This window comes from Papaver somniferum, chromosome 9, assembly GCF_003573695.1.
Source record: "Papaver somniferum cultivar HN1 chromosome 9, ASM357369v1, whole genome shotgun sequence".
NCBI classification, from domain to species: Eukaryota; Viridiplantae; Streptophyta; class Magnoliopsida; order Ranunculales; family Papaveraceae; genus Papaver; species Papaver somniferum.
In genome coordinates, this window is record NC_039366.1 from 11,714,440 (window position 1) to 11,728,204 (window position 13,765).

Genomic DNA, 13,765 nt, shown 5'->3' on the forward strand with positions numbered 1-13,765 from the left:
AGCTTCATAGCAAAGGCATTTGACGAGGCCTGCATCTGTATGTTGTTTGTGATAAACAAAAGAGGTATAAATTAACATGAGTATTGATTCCAATTACAATTGTAAATCTTTTTGGTACAAAAAATAGAATTATCTCCCTTCCAAGATGGGAAGAACAAAGAAGTCTGGTTTATACAGTGTCCAATTAAAAAAAAAGAAGATAATTTTATCTTAGGGCGTTGCTTGATCTTTTAATACTGGTGTTGCCGTGAAGATACTGAGGCTGAAATTTTTTGTAGTGATTCCATCCATTCAAAAAAAAAAAACGATGATGAGACGACACCAAACTAAAAGGTCTAGATTGACATTCAGGGTATCGTGTTGCAAACTTTATAAACACGCTACCTGACAAGTTCGGGATAAACTTAATCTGTGAAAAATCAGGATTTAGTAGTCAAGGGATGTCATTTGGACTGAGTGTTTATTTTTATCTTTAGGCAAAAGTTGATAATTAGCTAATACCCAAAGACCTATTTCAGCCAATCTGAGGTAAGGATTTCATTACCATTCAATAGGGAAGCTCATGTTGTTGAGAGGTTTAAGAGAAGAAATTGTTGGTAGTTCAATTTTTTAAGGCAAACTTTATAATTTGGGCTTCAATTGGCATTGGTTTAGCACCAAGAATAAGTAAAATCAGTAGTCCCAGATGTTCATATAAGAAGAATGGCAAAATCAAATTCCAGTAATTAGATAAAAATCAATGGACCAAGTCGAAAACAACATATACATATCGTATTGTTTTCCTTTGACACTTTAAACAGGACCGTAGAGTTGTATGTTTTTCTTTGAACAAAAAAAATCGTAAAAAGAAAGAACACATTATTCCAATTGAACAATTTTGTCTTCCGGGAAACATAACTCAATTTACTCCAACATCTTAATAAATTATTTTTCCTTTTAAATTTGAAAAGTTCAATTTTCTAGGGTGTTGTGGGTCAAAATGAAAGGTCTAACGGAAACTATATATAGATGCATCATGTATGTAACATGTAAATCAAAAGAAAGGCATTCACGGTGTGTTAGTTGGATGCCCGTTCCTACCTAAAACATTTCATGAGGGCTTTTTTTTTTTTTTCTTTAGAAAAAGCAACCCCTTAAAAGGTGCTCTGGGACTTCATCATCTAGAATTTTCGATCTTGGTTTTGCTGTAAGGAAGAAGGTGTTGCAGTTTCTTTCAAAGATCGTGGATTTTTTAGTGTAAGCCAACACTTTCAATCATTGCATATTTTGGTTTCAATTTAGTTAGTACTTTGTGTTTCTATGTAAGCTTTTAGTCTTGATTTTGTTAATGTTTGTTTTTGACTTTTTTGAACGAGCAAGTATGATTTTGGTCTTATTTTGTTACTTGGGAGTATGTTTAGTGTTGTACTAGGAATTTCTCTCGGGAAAATGATTTTTCTTCAAATCTGAGTATTTTTTTGTTTATTTTACCCTGATTTTCACATTATATTTTACCAGTAAGCATGATTTAGGTTATATCTTGTTTGTTCTTAGTTTGTTAATTAAGTATTGCTACATGGAATTTCTCAGAATGCAGTCAGTTTTTGGTCAAATATGAGTATGTCTAGTTTGTACAGGGTATTCTACTGGTTAGATTATGTTGATACTGATCAGTGTGTTGAGTATGCCTACATGATTTGTGTAATGGGAATGATTTATCTTCGAACTTGTGCTCTTGATGCTGGTTATGGATGATATGTTTTTCTGGAGGATTTTGTTAGTTTGGCTAATTTTGTTGGATGTTTGAAATGAAATGAATGCTAATATTGTACAAGTGATATAACTTACTGTGTTGTCTTTCTTAAGTATGAAATCTGTAGTCAATTGGTTTATGGAGACTACCTAGTTTTTTCATTTTGTTTGGCATGCACAGTGTGAGTACGTTCATGATTTCAGTTAATAACTTAATACTGATTATTCTGCATGAAAATGTTCTGTTTGAAGTTGATTTTTCTTTTAACCTTCGTATGCTGTACATTTCAACTAATTCATGCAGTAGTATTATACTGCATTCTCGAAAAAATTTGTACATCTTGATGATTTTGTTAGCTCGGATGAATTTATTTGAGTTCTAAAGTGAAATGATTATATTGAGATTGTATTATATCTATATGTTTTTTGTATAGCAAGCATGAGTTCTGTGGTTGACATTGTTGAATTTTGCACATTTGGGAAAACGACTGTAAGGGATTCGTTGTTCATTACCAGCTTTTGAGTTGTTTGAAACAATGTAGATAGCTGAAAGTTGGAAGAGCCTTGCATTACTGTGCAGGTTGTGAGCCGTGTAATTTTGTGTTTACTATGTAACTTTTTACTGCTTGTACGTTAATGTTGTTTCAGTGTAGAGAACGCTTACCGTATCATGGTTACATAGTAGGAGTAAATATTAGCCAAAAAAATCTTGTAACGTGGGTTAGTTATGTAAGTATGGCTTGTTTACAGAACTTTATTACTTGATGTTGTGTATTCTTGTAGGTGACACGGCATAATGAGCTCTGAAGAAGATTTAGACATTAGTGAGTCTGAGATCAATGAGCATGGATATAAGTAGGATAAATCAATGAAGAACGGGAAATACAGAGACAAATTAGGAAAGAATGTCTCTCGGTGTCCATTTTTTCCAGGGAAAAAGAAGCAAAACTACCTCTACAAGGATATCATGCAGCACGCAAACGAGATAGCGCGTTCTTATAGTTATAGAAGAAGTGCTAAAACCAAAGCAAACCACTTGGCATTGTCTATATATCTGGAGACAAAGCTAGAACTGTGATGAGTTTTTTGGCAATGTCAAGATGGCGGGCTTCGTACCTAAAACATTCCATGAGGCCTATTTATGCTTGCATGAACAGAAGAGAATTTTTTCATCGTCATTCTCCGAAAAAATTGGCTGCAACCCGTATACCTTGCGGTATTATGTTTCGCATGTAAAGCTTCCTTGACGTAATCGATCAACAAGTATATTCTCTATGATCTCCCTCGGAAGATTCTCCATGGTGTTAGGTATATGTTTTTTTCTTTCTCCGGAAGATCTCCGTTTTATAGTAGGCTCCGTCGATGGAATATCTTTTTTATCGGGAAGTTCTACGAAAAGTATACTTTTCGGTATCGGGAAAAGGGTAAGTATTAATAGCAAAAGAGGAAAAAAAAAAAAACACTAGAAGAACAATTCACTTACATGGAAGAATTCAGTTCCATGCACCAGATTCACAACCCTAAACTAAACACACTCCAGGTAGCATCACAGTTATACTTCTCTGCCGATTTTTCTCTGTAGCTTTTAATGTTAAGCATGTATTCACAGGAGGAGTTGATGAGATACTGTCAATGAGAGGATGAGGACCAGTGTATGATAGCATTACCGTGTCATGAGTCTGCACGTTCCTCGTTCCAAGATAAAATTCTCATCCATAGAAGCTGAACAATAAAGGAAGCTCTAAACTTCTACAAAATTTAAGCTGAAAGACCAGCCCAGATGCCGGAAAGAAGAAAAGGGCTTAACATACCGGAAAGAAGAAATGGGCTTAACATACAAGCCCAAAATATCAAAAAGGTTAAGACTCTATTTGCCAGAAATCTACACCATAACAAAGCAAGAATGGAACTACTTGGAAGAAATTCATAAGCAGGCAGTTATAGATTAGAAATGAACTTGGAAAAATCAAAACATGTAGGTTACATAATGCCAGACTGAGCCAGTAAACTAGATAGTGGAATAACAATCTAAGAATTAAGGGTTACGGAGTATAATGTAAGACAAAGATTACTGAGTACAAATATGCTGAGCACTCTTAAGAGGAAGACTAATCATAAGACAGGTGGTATAGCTTAGTTAAAGGAAAACTTAACTGAATAATTAAAGCAAAAAAAGGGGGTAAATTTTAGTAAACCAACCATTAATTAACCAAAAAGTTTGGTTACTTATAAACTTTTTTTACTTCGGGTAACATATCTCAATTTACTCCAACGTCTTAGTTGATTTTCTTTCCCTTCAAAGTTCAAAATGAGAAGGTTAATCATATGAAGAAACTTTAACTGTGATTGGAATAAAGGTGATTCGGTAAGAAAAAAAAAATTAAACAGATGAAATACCTAATTATTTAAAGGCAAGTTGGTTAGTTGTTTGCCCCTTCATAGATAAGTCATTGTTCAACTTTGCTTGATGTTTGTGACAAGCAAAGAATCATGTAGAAGTAACATATAGATTCTTACCTCCAACTTTTTGAACTCCTCTCTGAGAGCCCTTGATAATTGCATCTTGCGAAGTGATCATCACCCTTATTTGATTGTATCGACTCATCCTATTTTGGTGTTATTGACACAAACTTTACAACCCACATGTATTCTTCACAACATTACCATGCCCATGGTTTCAGTTTGAGGTGCAGACTGCAGAGAGCAGTGTGGGCAAGAGAAACAAGTGGTTTCATTCATACAAACAAAGATAACAAACTTGCAGAATCTACAGATAAACATAGATGGGAAAGAATCCCAGAATTACATACAAAGAGAACAGAGTTTTTTTTCCCTTCATTTTTCGGTTATTTTGTCTTCATAGTTGTTTTGCTGCGACAGACATTTAAGCCTTCCTAGGAGACTTGGCGGCTTTGACTGGTGATTTAGGCTCTTTGGATGCAGCTGTGGTTGACCTTTCAGACTTCTTTGGCAATAAGACTGGGTTAATATTTGGCAGGACTCCTCCATGAGCAATGGTAACACCTGCTAGAAGCTTTCCCAATTCCTCGTCGTTCCTCACTGCCAACAAAATGTGCCTTGGGTTGATTGTTTTCTTCTTGTTATCTATAGATGCATTTCCAGCCAATTCCAGAACCTAAAGCACCAATCCAAACCAAAAAAATAAACCTGCTCAGATGCTTACGAAAAAAACAAATTATATAAGCATAATTAAGGCGTGGATTCAAGTTAAGAGGTGCAGATAAACCATCACAGAACATAAACAAAACATCCAATTAGGGATGCTTTTTAACCTTAACGAGTGTTTTCCAGAAGGACCCTCTTAAACCAACTTAGGAGCAAATCAATTCAGAAAACTCCATTAAATGTTTACAAAAATCGAACCAAAAAACAAGCCTGTTCAGTTTCTTACAAAAGCTAAGTTACAGAAGTAAGAATTGAGGCGTGAAATCGAGCTAAGAAGTGCAGACAAACTATCACAGAACAATAAACAACACGACCAATTAGGGGTGATTTTTAACTTTAACTCATGTTCTGAACCAAAGAGTGTTTATGCGAAGAAACCTCTAAAACCAGAGTAAAAGCAAATCAATTCAGAAATCTCCATTCAATGTCCACAAAATTAATAACTACATCAAGCAACTAGAAAGAAGAAATCTTCCTATCGTTTGCCTAATAAAACTCCGTCTTTCACACAACTATGTTGGTTTCAGTGATTTAGGCACAAAATCTATACTGCAGAGGAAACATCAAGATGTCCTAATTAGAACAAATTTTATACCAAAAAGAATGAAACTATCCCCAAATTATGCTATAAATACTCGGATCGGATTCCTCCATATGAGGTATAAACAACCATTTAAGAAGCCCCAATTATTAAGGCTATAAATGAACAGAAACCAGGAGATACAGGTACTAGATCTAACTCAAACCTAACATAATTATGTCTTCCGATAGATTTTTTTTCTTCATGCAATCATTTCAAACACAAATTTATCACAAACCCATACTGAAATTAGCACAAACTCACAAGTTTTCATGAAAGTCAACAATCCCTAGTTCTAAAACATAAAAACCAAATTTTGAGCAAAATGAAGTTCAAGCTAAACAAAAAATTGTGTCTTTTAGCAGATTTTTCTTCATGCAGATCAAATTACAAACAAATTCAGCCAAACCCACTTTGAATTGAGACTAAATTGACAAGAATTATGAAAATTTTCTAAGATTCCCTAAATGAAAAGTTAAAGGAGAAATTGACCTCAGCAGCAAGGTATTCAAGAACAGCAGCAAGATAAACAGGAGCACCACTACCAATACGTTGAGCATAACGTCCTTTCTTCAAGTACCTACCAATTCTACCAACTGGAAATTGTAAACCAGCTCTAGCAGATCTTGTTACTGATTTCTTCTTTGGACCACCATTTCCTTTTCTTCCACCAGCACCTTTCTTCACTTTTCCAGTTGCATCCATTGTTGATATAGCTGGAATCTGGATAATTTCTTACCGGAATTTCAGATGCCGGTAAAAATGGTTATTTGGGAAAGAGAAGGGAATATGGATTGATGATGTAGTTGTCTGATGACAGTTGGGTTGTCGGGACAGTTTAATATAGTAGTTGTGCTGACAGCACTTTGGTTTTGGGGCTAACTATGTTATTGCCGTTCGATCGTTTTGGTCAACGGACGGTTTTGATAGTCCTATGCGTCATCCTCGAACCAATCTCCAAAGATGGATGCCAATACAAGGTGAGCATGGTACGGGTTGGGCCGGTTTTAGCCTCATTTATATCCAATCTAATAAATAATGGATTTGTAATTAGTATCTACATCCAATGATTTTTCACTTAATGGATTTGCGGATTGATAAATTGGTGGCCATTGATCAATGGATTTCTTTTATGCTTAAGATTTTGAATAGAAAAACGAAACTAACAAAAATAATTTGAGTAATGCCCGGTTAAGAAAAAAGAGAGAAAAATTACTTGAATTTGCCTATCAAACTCAAGCCATAAAACTTTGATACAAAAAAGAAAAAAATGACGAGGAGATAAGTTGACTGTATAATACGTATTAAAAATACTAAATTAGCCTCATATTTTCGAGTGATGAAGGCTAATTGAGACAAGTGGGTGCACTAGATCCCACTTGCTTTCCGAATTCAGTGTCGGTTTCTTAAATTTCGTGGAGGAAAATATGAAGGGTAATATATTTGAATATTTATGGGTTTTACTTGATAAAATCATGGAAGAAAGTTTATTAAACCCCAACAAGAAAAGCCTTTGGCTCTGTCTTTGATACTTCCATGTGCAAATGTTCAACAGATTTTTAAGACAACATCAACACCTAACCCAAAATACGTTAGATCTCAAAAATTATAACCACATCTAATATATGATGAGCTGTTCTGGTACCCCACTCGTAAAAATAAGATTGAGCCGAATCGGATTAGCGAATATCGAGCCAAATGCTCACCCCTATTTTTACTTTTTTAATCCATAGTTTGATTAGAAAAAACAGAAATGCTAGACTCTCCATGAGTTAGGTCCTACGAGTTGTTACGCATTATCTAGAGATGGGACGCATGAGCTCAAAAATTCGCTCATTCTAATTCTGGGGTGAACGAGTATACTCATAGACAATAGAGGTATAAACTGGGTTGTGGAAGCAATTTAATGAAACATCATAGCATGCTAAAATTTTAGCACAACACGTTTAACATGTCACCAAACACAGTACGGCACAACACACGAGCTTTGTGTGATATGTCGGACCAAAGAACACAACACAGATAAACACGAAGCACAGCGCGGCACATCACCCTAAATCATAACATGCATAAAGCATCACACAACATAGTCTTTATTCCAACCAATTTTTGGCATTTTATTTTTACTATGTTGATTTATAACCACACATATAATATCAAAATATATGAAAAATATTTAAGTGTGCCGGCATGGCGCATTATGGTTATTTTCCTGGAACAACACAACACATCATGCCCTTTAACATGGTACAACATAATACACTTCAGTCTCTGGCATAGTACAAAGAAGCATGTAGCATGTTAGGCACGTGATTTCATGGCTCAGTTGGACCAACACATTAACCCTTAGATCACACGGGACAACCAATCAGTGGAACCAACTCATAGGGTCTAGCACAACTATTAAAAATAAGAAAGAGACTAATTAAAAGTGGTTTTATGCTTAAGAAAAAAGTGAACAAATCAAGCATCAAAAAATGGTAAAAAAAAAAATTGATCTAGTGAAGACTAGATGGACAGAATATAATACAAACTTTTATTGTGCCTTTGCTTAATCATGGGTGGTGATATTTGTAGTTTGTATGAGAATTAGTTGTATCTGATACAAAACCCATATTATCCAAACAATTGATACAATAGTTATTCTCTCTCATATTCTCTTTTTAGCGACGACATTGCTTAGTTTACTCCAACAACTCAATTTATTTAGTTTTTAACAAAATCACTAACCGTGTGCATAATTTTACCATAATCTTCGCATTGAATAAAAAAACAATTTTTACCTTGTATATTTCTTATGATGAGAAGGATCAAGAAAAAATGATTTGATTTGATTCAATTCAGATGGAAAGGAGACAAAAAACTCATATACCTTGTATATTTTTACTAAATATTTTTTGTTAAATATCTACGAAGTTTTTCTTGCTCATGCAAACATTTGTGAGGAGGTTGGAGGCTTGAAGCTGAGATTCATGTGATGCTTCATTTATTTTTAACATACCAGATCATCAAACATGTTTGATAAACAAATTAGAATATTAACTATATATAAACGAGGAAACAACCAACAAGTATATTTTTCGTTGGATATTAGAAATGTTCAAATTTTTATTTCAAAGTTGTCGATTTACAATAACTCCCTACTAACGTGGTCTAAAATCACAATTAAGCTTCTCATGTTAAAAGGAAATAAATTTGGAGTAAGATGTTGGAGTAAATTGAATTTTTTTAATTAGATGAAACAAATGTGTGGCAATGGGCCTTTTAACCCGGAAAATTTGCTATCAATGTAAAGATGTCGTCTAAGACATAAGAAACCTATTATTTAGTCGCGGTAAATACTTACCATATGAAATTGTCGTATGACAACGGTTGAATTTGTACCTTAAACATGAAAACCAATCTTTCTTTGGAGAAACAAATTTAAAACAGTTTTGATAATATGCGGTTATTGATTTCGTACTAATTTATCTATTATATAAAGCGAACCCAAGTTGCTACAGTGCAGTGAAGCTGTAAATTGTGTTTGCTCATTTTGCCTTATATAAATTTTTGGGGGTATTAATGTAATTAGGCATTAAATAAGTGAAAGCCAATTATCCTGAAACAACAATTACATCAGATCTACAATCAACAGTTCCTCCTGATTGTTTGAATATACTTGATCAAATTGATCGACATGAGAAATTGTTCCTCCAGTAATGAGGTCGGTAATACTACCGCCGAATATACGGCCACGACCATTGTTTTTACCTCTGAAACCACTACCCCGAGAACATCATGAACAGACGAAGCCTATAAAAATTTAGTGAAGGAAAAATAAAGGAGGAAGACGGTGCGGTAGTAGTGCGGAGGAGAAAGAAAAGAGAAGGAGAAGGACCAAAACAAAAGAATCCCACGGCTATGAATAGAAGTAGACTTAAATACACGAGGCAGTCTGAAGAACGTGTCATGCTATATTTCACAACTCACACGTTGATAAAGGGACTCCTCTGGCTCTACTATTTCATCAACAATTGTTAAAGGTAAATCTGGCATAAATGCTAGCCATTGATCCAAGCACGTGCATATGCACGTGCCAAGACTCTAGTCTTCAATAAGTAAAACTCGAACACCTTCTGGGAAATTTTTTGGTAATCTTTCAAGAAAATCATCTTGTTTTTTCTTTTTCACTTAATGCATTTTATTACACCAGTATTCATTCCCTGAGTAGCTAAGAAAAAAAGTACTTCGAGTATAGTGACAACTTACAACTTCGGATCCCGGAAGGATATCAGTTTTCTTTGTTTCGTTGTATGGATAAATTTCAAATTACCACAGACTTAGATGCCTGTATTTCAAATTATACAAATAAATAGTCCAACCATTTTTCCTAGTTTTCCTTAATACTCAAAAAGTAATAAAACTAAATTTGCTTCGCTAAGTTAAATCATTCTGAATTTCTATTGGCAAGAGATGAGTCAAGAGAATGCATGATGTCTTATCGTTTACCACTTATACCGTTAAATTCACTACAAACACTTTGGCTAAAGTCTTTTGTTATCTTTGCATTTTATGTTATGGTTAAGAGCATATATCCGAGAAATTCAGGTGAAATCTCTTGCACTATAAAATCAACGGTTAAAATTTATTAATTGTTGAAGTTGATGATAAAATTAATTAAGAATTCTATTATTGGGGTTGCACCCGGCTTAGTTTTTAGGAATGCACTGGCCGTGAAGTAGTGAATGCGAAGATCTCCTGACCTATTATTTTCTTTAATGCCCAATATACCCTCAATTGAATTTTTGCTAATTACGATGATTAACGAAATTAATTACTATAAATTAGTGATTCAATTAACTTGATGATCTAATTTAAATTTTGAAAATATTTTTTTTTCTTTATTTCTTTTTTATATTTGCGAAGGAGAACGTGGAATTTTTTGGAATTTATTTTTGAAATCCTAGAATAATATAAAGAAACATATGCAGAAAATAGCGAAAAAATAGTTCTGAATATAAAAGAAAAAAGTATACAGTATATTATTCGGCACGGAAAACCTAGCCGAAAAAGGTGTTATCGGCCGAGAAAACCTAGCCGAAATTGTTTGTTTTTATTTGTGATTATCAGAATTTATATACGACGAAGAAATCCTAACCGTCGGTACCTATATAAGGCTATCATTTCTTATTTTCCCAACCGTATAGCTAAGTTACCGTTAGGAGCTCCTATTTTCCCATCCGTAATATATGATTCATGGTTGGGAAATTAAGAACTCCTAACCGTAAACAACTTCAGAAAATATTTTTTTTCTCCTAATCCTAATTTAATTAAATCGGACGTTTTAGCCAATCAAAAGCAGAGATAAAAGGTTTTTATTTTTTTTATTTTTTTATGATCATCATCTTAATCATGAAGAGATTAAAATCATCATCTTCATCGTGATTTATGAATGAGAAGAGAAGGAGAAGATAATGGATTTAGATTCCAATGATCATCATATATATCTTGATTTATCAATGAGAAGAGAAGGATAAGGAGAAAATAATATATTTAGGTTTTTCTATGATCTTCATCATGATGAAATCATGATCATCACACTCATCATGATTTTTTAAAGAGAAGAGAAGGAAAAGATAGTACATTTAGTTTTTTTTTTTATGAATAGTTAGATTTGGGTAAGGGTATTTTTGACTTTCATATACATTAGGTGCCCTTATCCACTTTTTAGATATTAAAATTTTATGAAGCCCCCAAAACCAAAAGGTTTGGAACCCCAATCTTAACCTCCTTTATTAATTTCCATAATTGATGATAGAATGAAGCTTTTATTTGAATTAGAGTCTCGGCACGTGCATATGCACGTGCTTGGATCAATGGATAGCTTTTATGCCAGATTTTACCTTTACCAATTGTTGATGAAATAGTAGAGCCAAATGAGTCCCTTTATCAACGTGTGAGTTGTGAAATATAGCACGACACTTGTTTCACACTGTCTCGTGTATTTAAGTCTACTTCTATTCATAGCCGTGGGATTCTTTTGTTTTGGTCCTTCGCCTTCTCTTTTCTTTCTCCTCCCCACTGCTACCACCACCATCTTCCTCCTTTATTTTTCCTTCACTAAAGTTTTATAGGCTTCGTCTGTTCATAATGTTCTCGGGGTAGTAGTTTCAGAGGTAAAAACAATGGTCGTGGCCGGATATTCGGGGGTAGTATTACTAACCTCATAACTGGAGGAACAATTTCTAATGTCGATCAATTTGATCAAGTATATTCAAATAATCAGGAGGAACTGTTGATTGTAGATTTGATGTAATTTTTGTTTCAGGATAATTGGCTTTCACTTATTTAATGCCTAATTACATTAATACCCCCTAATAATTTATATAAGGTCAGGAAGAAAACAAATGACTAAGGGGAAAATGGGAAAACAAAATTTGAAGCTTCACTGTACTGTAGCAACGTGGGTTCGCTTTATATAATAGATAGATAATCATTTATCTATCTTCATCATGTCAAGGAATTGTTTGATATCCTAATTTTACAACAAATGTCAACTGCATTGATTGTTTTAGGTAAATTTCACCACTCAAGAACCTGTTTTATGAATGCATTTTTTCATTCAAGATGTTGATGATACTAATACCAAAAGTTGTTTGAGATTTTTGAAATAAAATTCTTTCATAAAAATATATTCCATCTATGTGCACCCCCACTTAATCAGGGGTGCACATTCCTCCCCTCATTATTGGATATAACTAACCTTGTATTACAGTGAAAATATGGAGAAGATAAAGAGGCAGAGGAAAGATTCTATTAATTAGAATAAACTGTGTTACATCCATATATTCCTTTATATACAAATAGGAATAAGACCCTAGATACTATAATGGGCCGCACATCCATGGGCTACAATCCCTACGACACTCCCCCCTTGTGCGGTCTAGTAGAAATTCACATATAGTTCTTCGAGTATAGTTCTCCAAATGTTATCCTCTCCTTGATGACTTGTGTCGAAATCAATTTCCTCATTAAAGCTTTGACAAGGAAAAACTCAGTGGATAAAACCTTGGTACAACTCTTCACATGTTGTCTCGTACTTTACATGTAGTTCATCACATGCAATACCATCTTCAAAGATTGATGAGTCTAAGATAATTAGCTCGTTAAAACTTCATTAGGAAAACCTAGATGGATAAAACCTGAACTAATTAAAGAAAAATAATAGAATACTAAGGAAACTTAGAACATAGTTGGATTCGTATATGTTGCCTCATTAAAAACCTTGACAAGGAAAACCCAGTGGGATAAAACCTTGACGAAGGGAAAAGAGTACAACGTGAAATATGCAATTAAAGGTGATCTGTTGCAGATGATCACTTTTCTCCGTTGAAGTTGACTAGTTCTTTTACAACTCTTAAGGAAGAAAATCCTCATGCGAAAGGAAATAGCCTTAGCTGGGAGATTACATTTCCGGTGTTTGTTGTTGTCTCATTAAAAACCTTGCCGAGTAACAAAACCATGTGGGAAAAAGCAACCTCGGTAAAGGAAAGTAGTTCAACAAACCATTACATGCTCCCCATGATGTCAAACAATTTTCATTAGTCTAATGAAATCAAAAGGAGATTATCACACATTACTTTAGTGACTTGAATGTTTATAAGACCCTGTTGTTGATTCTGGAAGTTAAGTTGCTTAGCAGACTATCGCATTTCATTTCTTTGATTCAGATATTTTCAGCAATATCAACGCGATTTTTATGTCTGCAACGTTTAACATACTTGATGTTTTTTTTAGTATTGTCTCGCTAAAAACCTTGTCGAGTGACAAAACCCTTTGAGAAAAACTATTCTCGATCGAAGGGAAAAGAGTACAACACAGCTTCAATTTCGAAGTAAAATATGTCGACATTATATCCTTGGATCCTCCCTATGATGTCGGCATCTCCCCCTAATTACTTTCAGAGTTGTTCCAGACAGTTCCTTTAGTCATGTATTTTTCGAAACTGAATATTGGTAATGACTTAGAAAGTAGTCTATCATATCTCCCCCTGATTACTTTCGTTGGAGAACAGATTATTGTTCCTTTATAATCAACAACTTTTGGATTGCATTTTCATTAGCATTCCTTTTTATGTCTTTGCAGGGATAAAACAAATTTATGTCAATGGTTACTTTTAAGTACATGATTACATTCACTATACCATTTCAATGACGTTGCATTGGCGCGGAGCTATATCTAGCTAACAAGTTCCCTGAGGATGTAAAATTTAATCGAGTACATTAT

General features: G+C 34.1%; 1 protein-coding gene across 1 annotated transcript; it reads right to left on the reverse strand.

Moving 5' to 3' along the window:
• Positions 1-4,432: 4,432 nt before the first annotated feature.
• LOC113310895 (histone H2A-like) lies at positions 4,433-6,334 on the reverse strand. The gene is made up of 2 exons (XM_026559714.1): positions 5,990-6,334; positions 4,433-4,867 (listed from the first exon to the last, which is right to left on the reverse strand). Exons 1-2 carry the CDS (start codon positions 6,200-6,202, stop codon positions 4,616-4,618), a joined length of 465 nt encoding a protein of 154 aa, XP_026415499.1. The 5' UTR covers positions 6,203-6,334; the 3' UTR covers positions 4,433-4,615.
• Between the last annotated feature and the right edge of the window lie 7,431 nt (positions 6,335-13,765).

Coding starts and splice junctions, on each gene's coding strand:
- LOC113310895 (XM_026559714.1), bottom strand. CDS start 6,202: ATGGATGCAACTGGAAAAGTGAAGAAAGGTGCTGGTGGAAGAAAAGGA. Junction 4,868..5,989: donor TTGAATACCTTGCTGCTGAG/GTCAATTTCTCC, acceptor TTGGTGCTTTAG/GTTCTGGAATTGGCTGGAAA.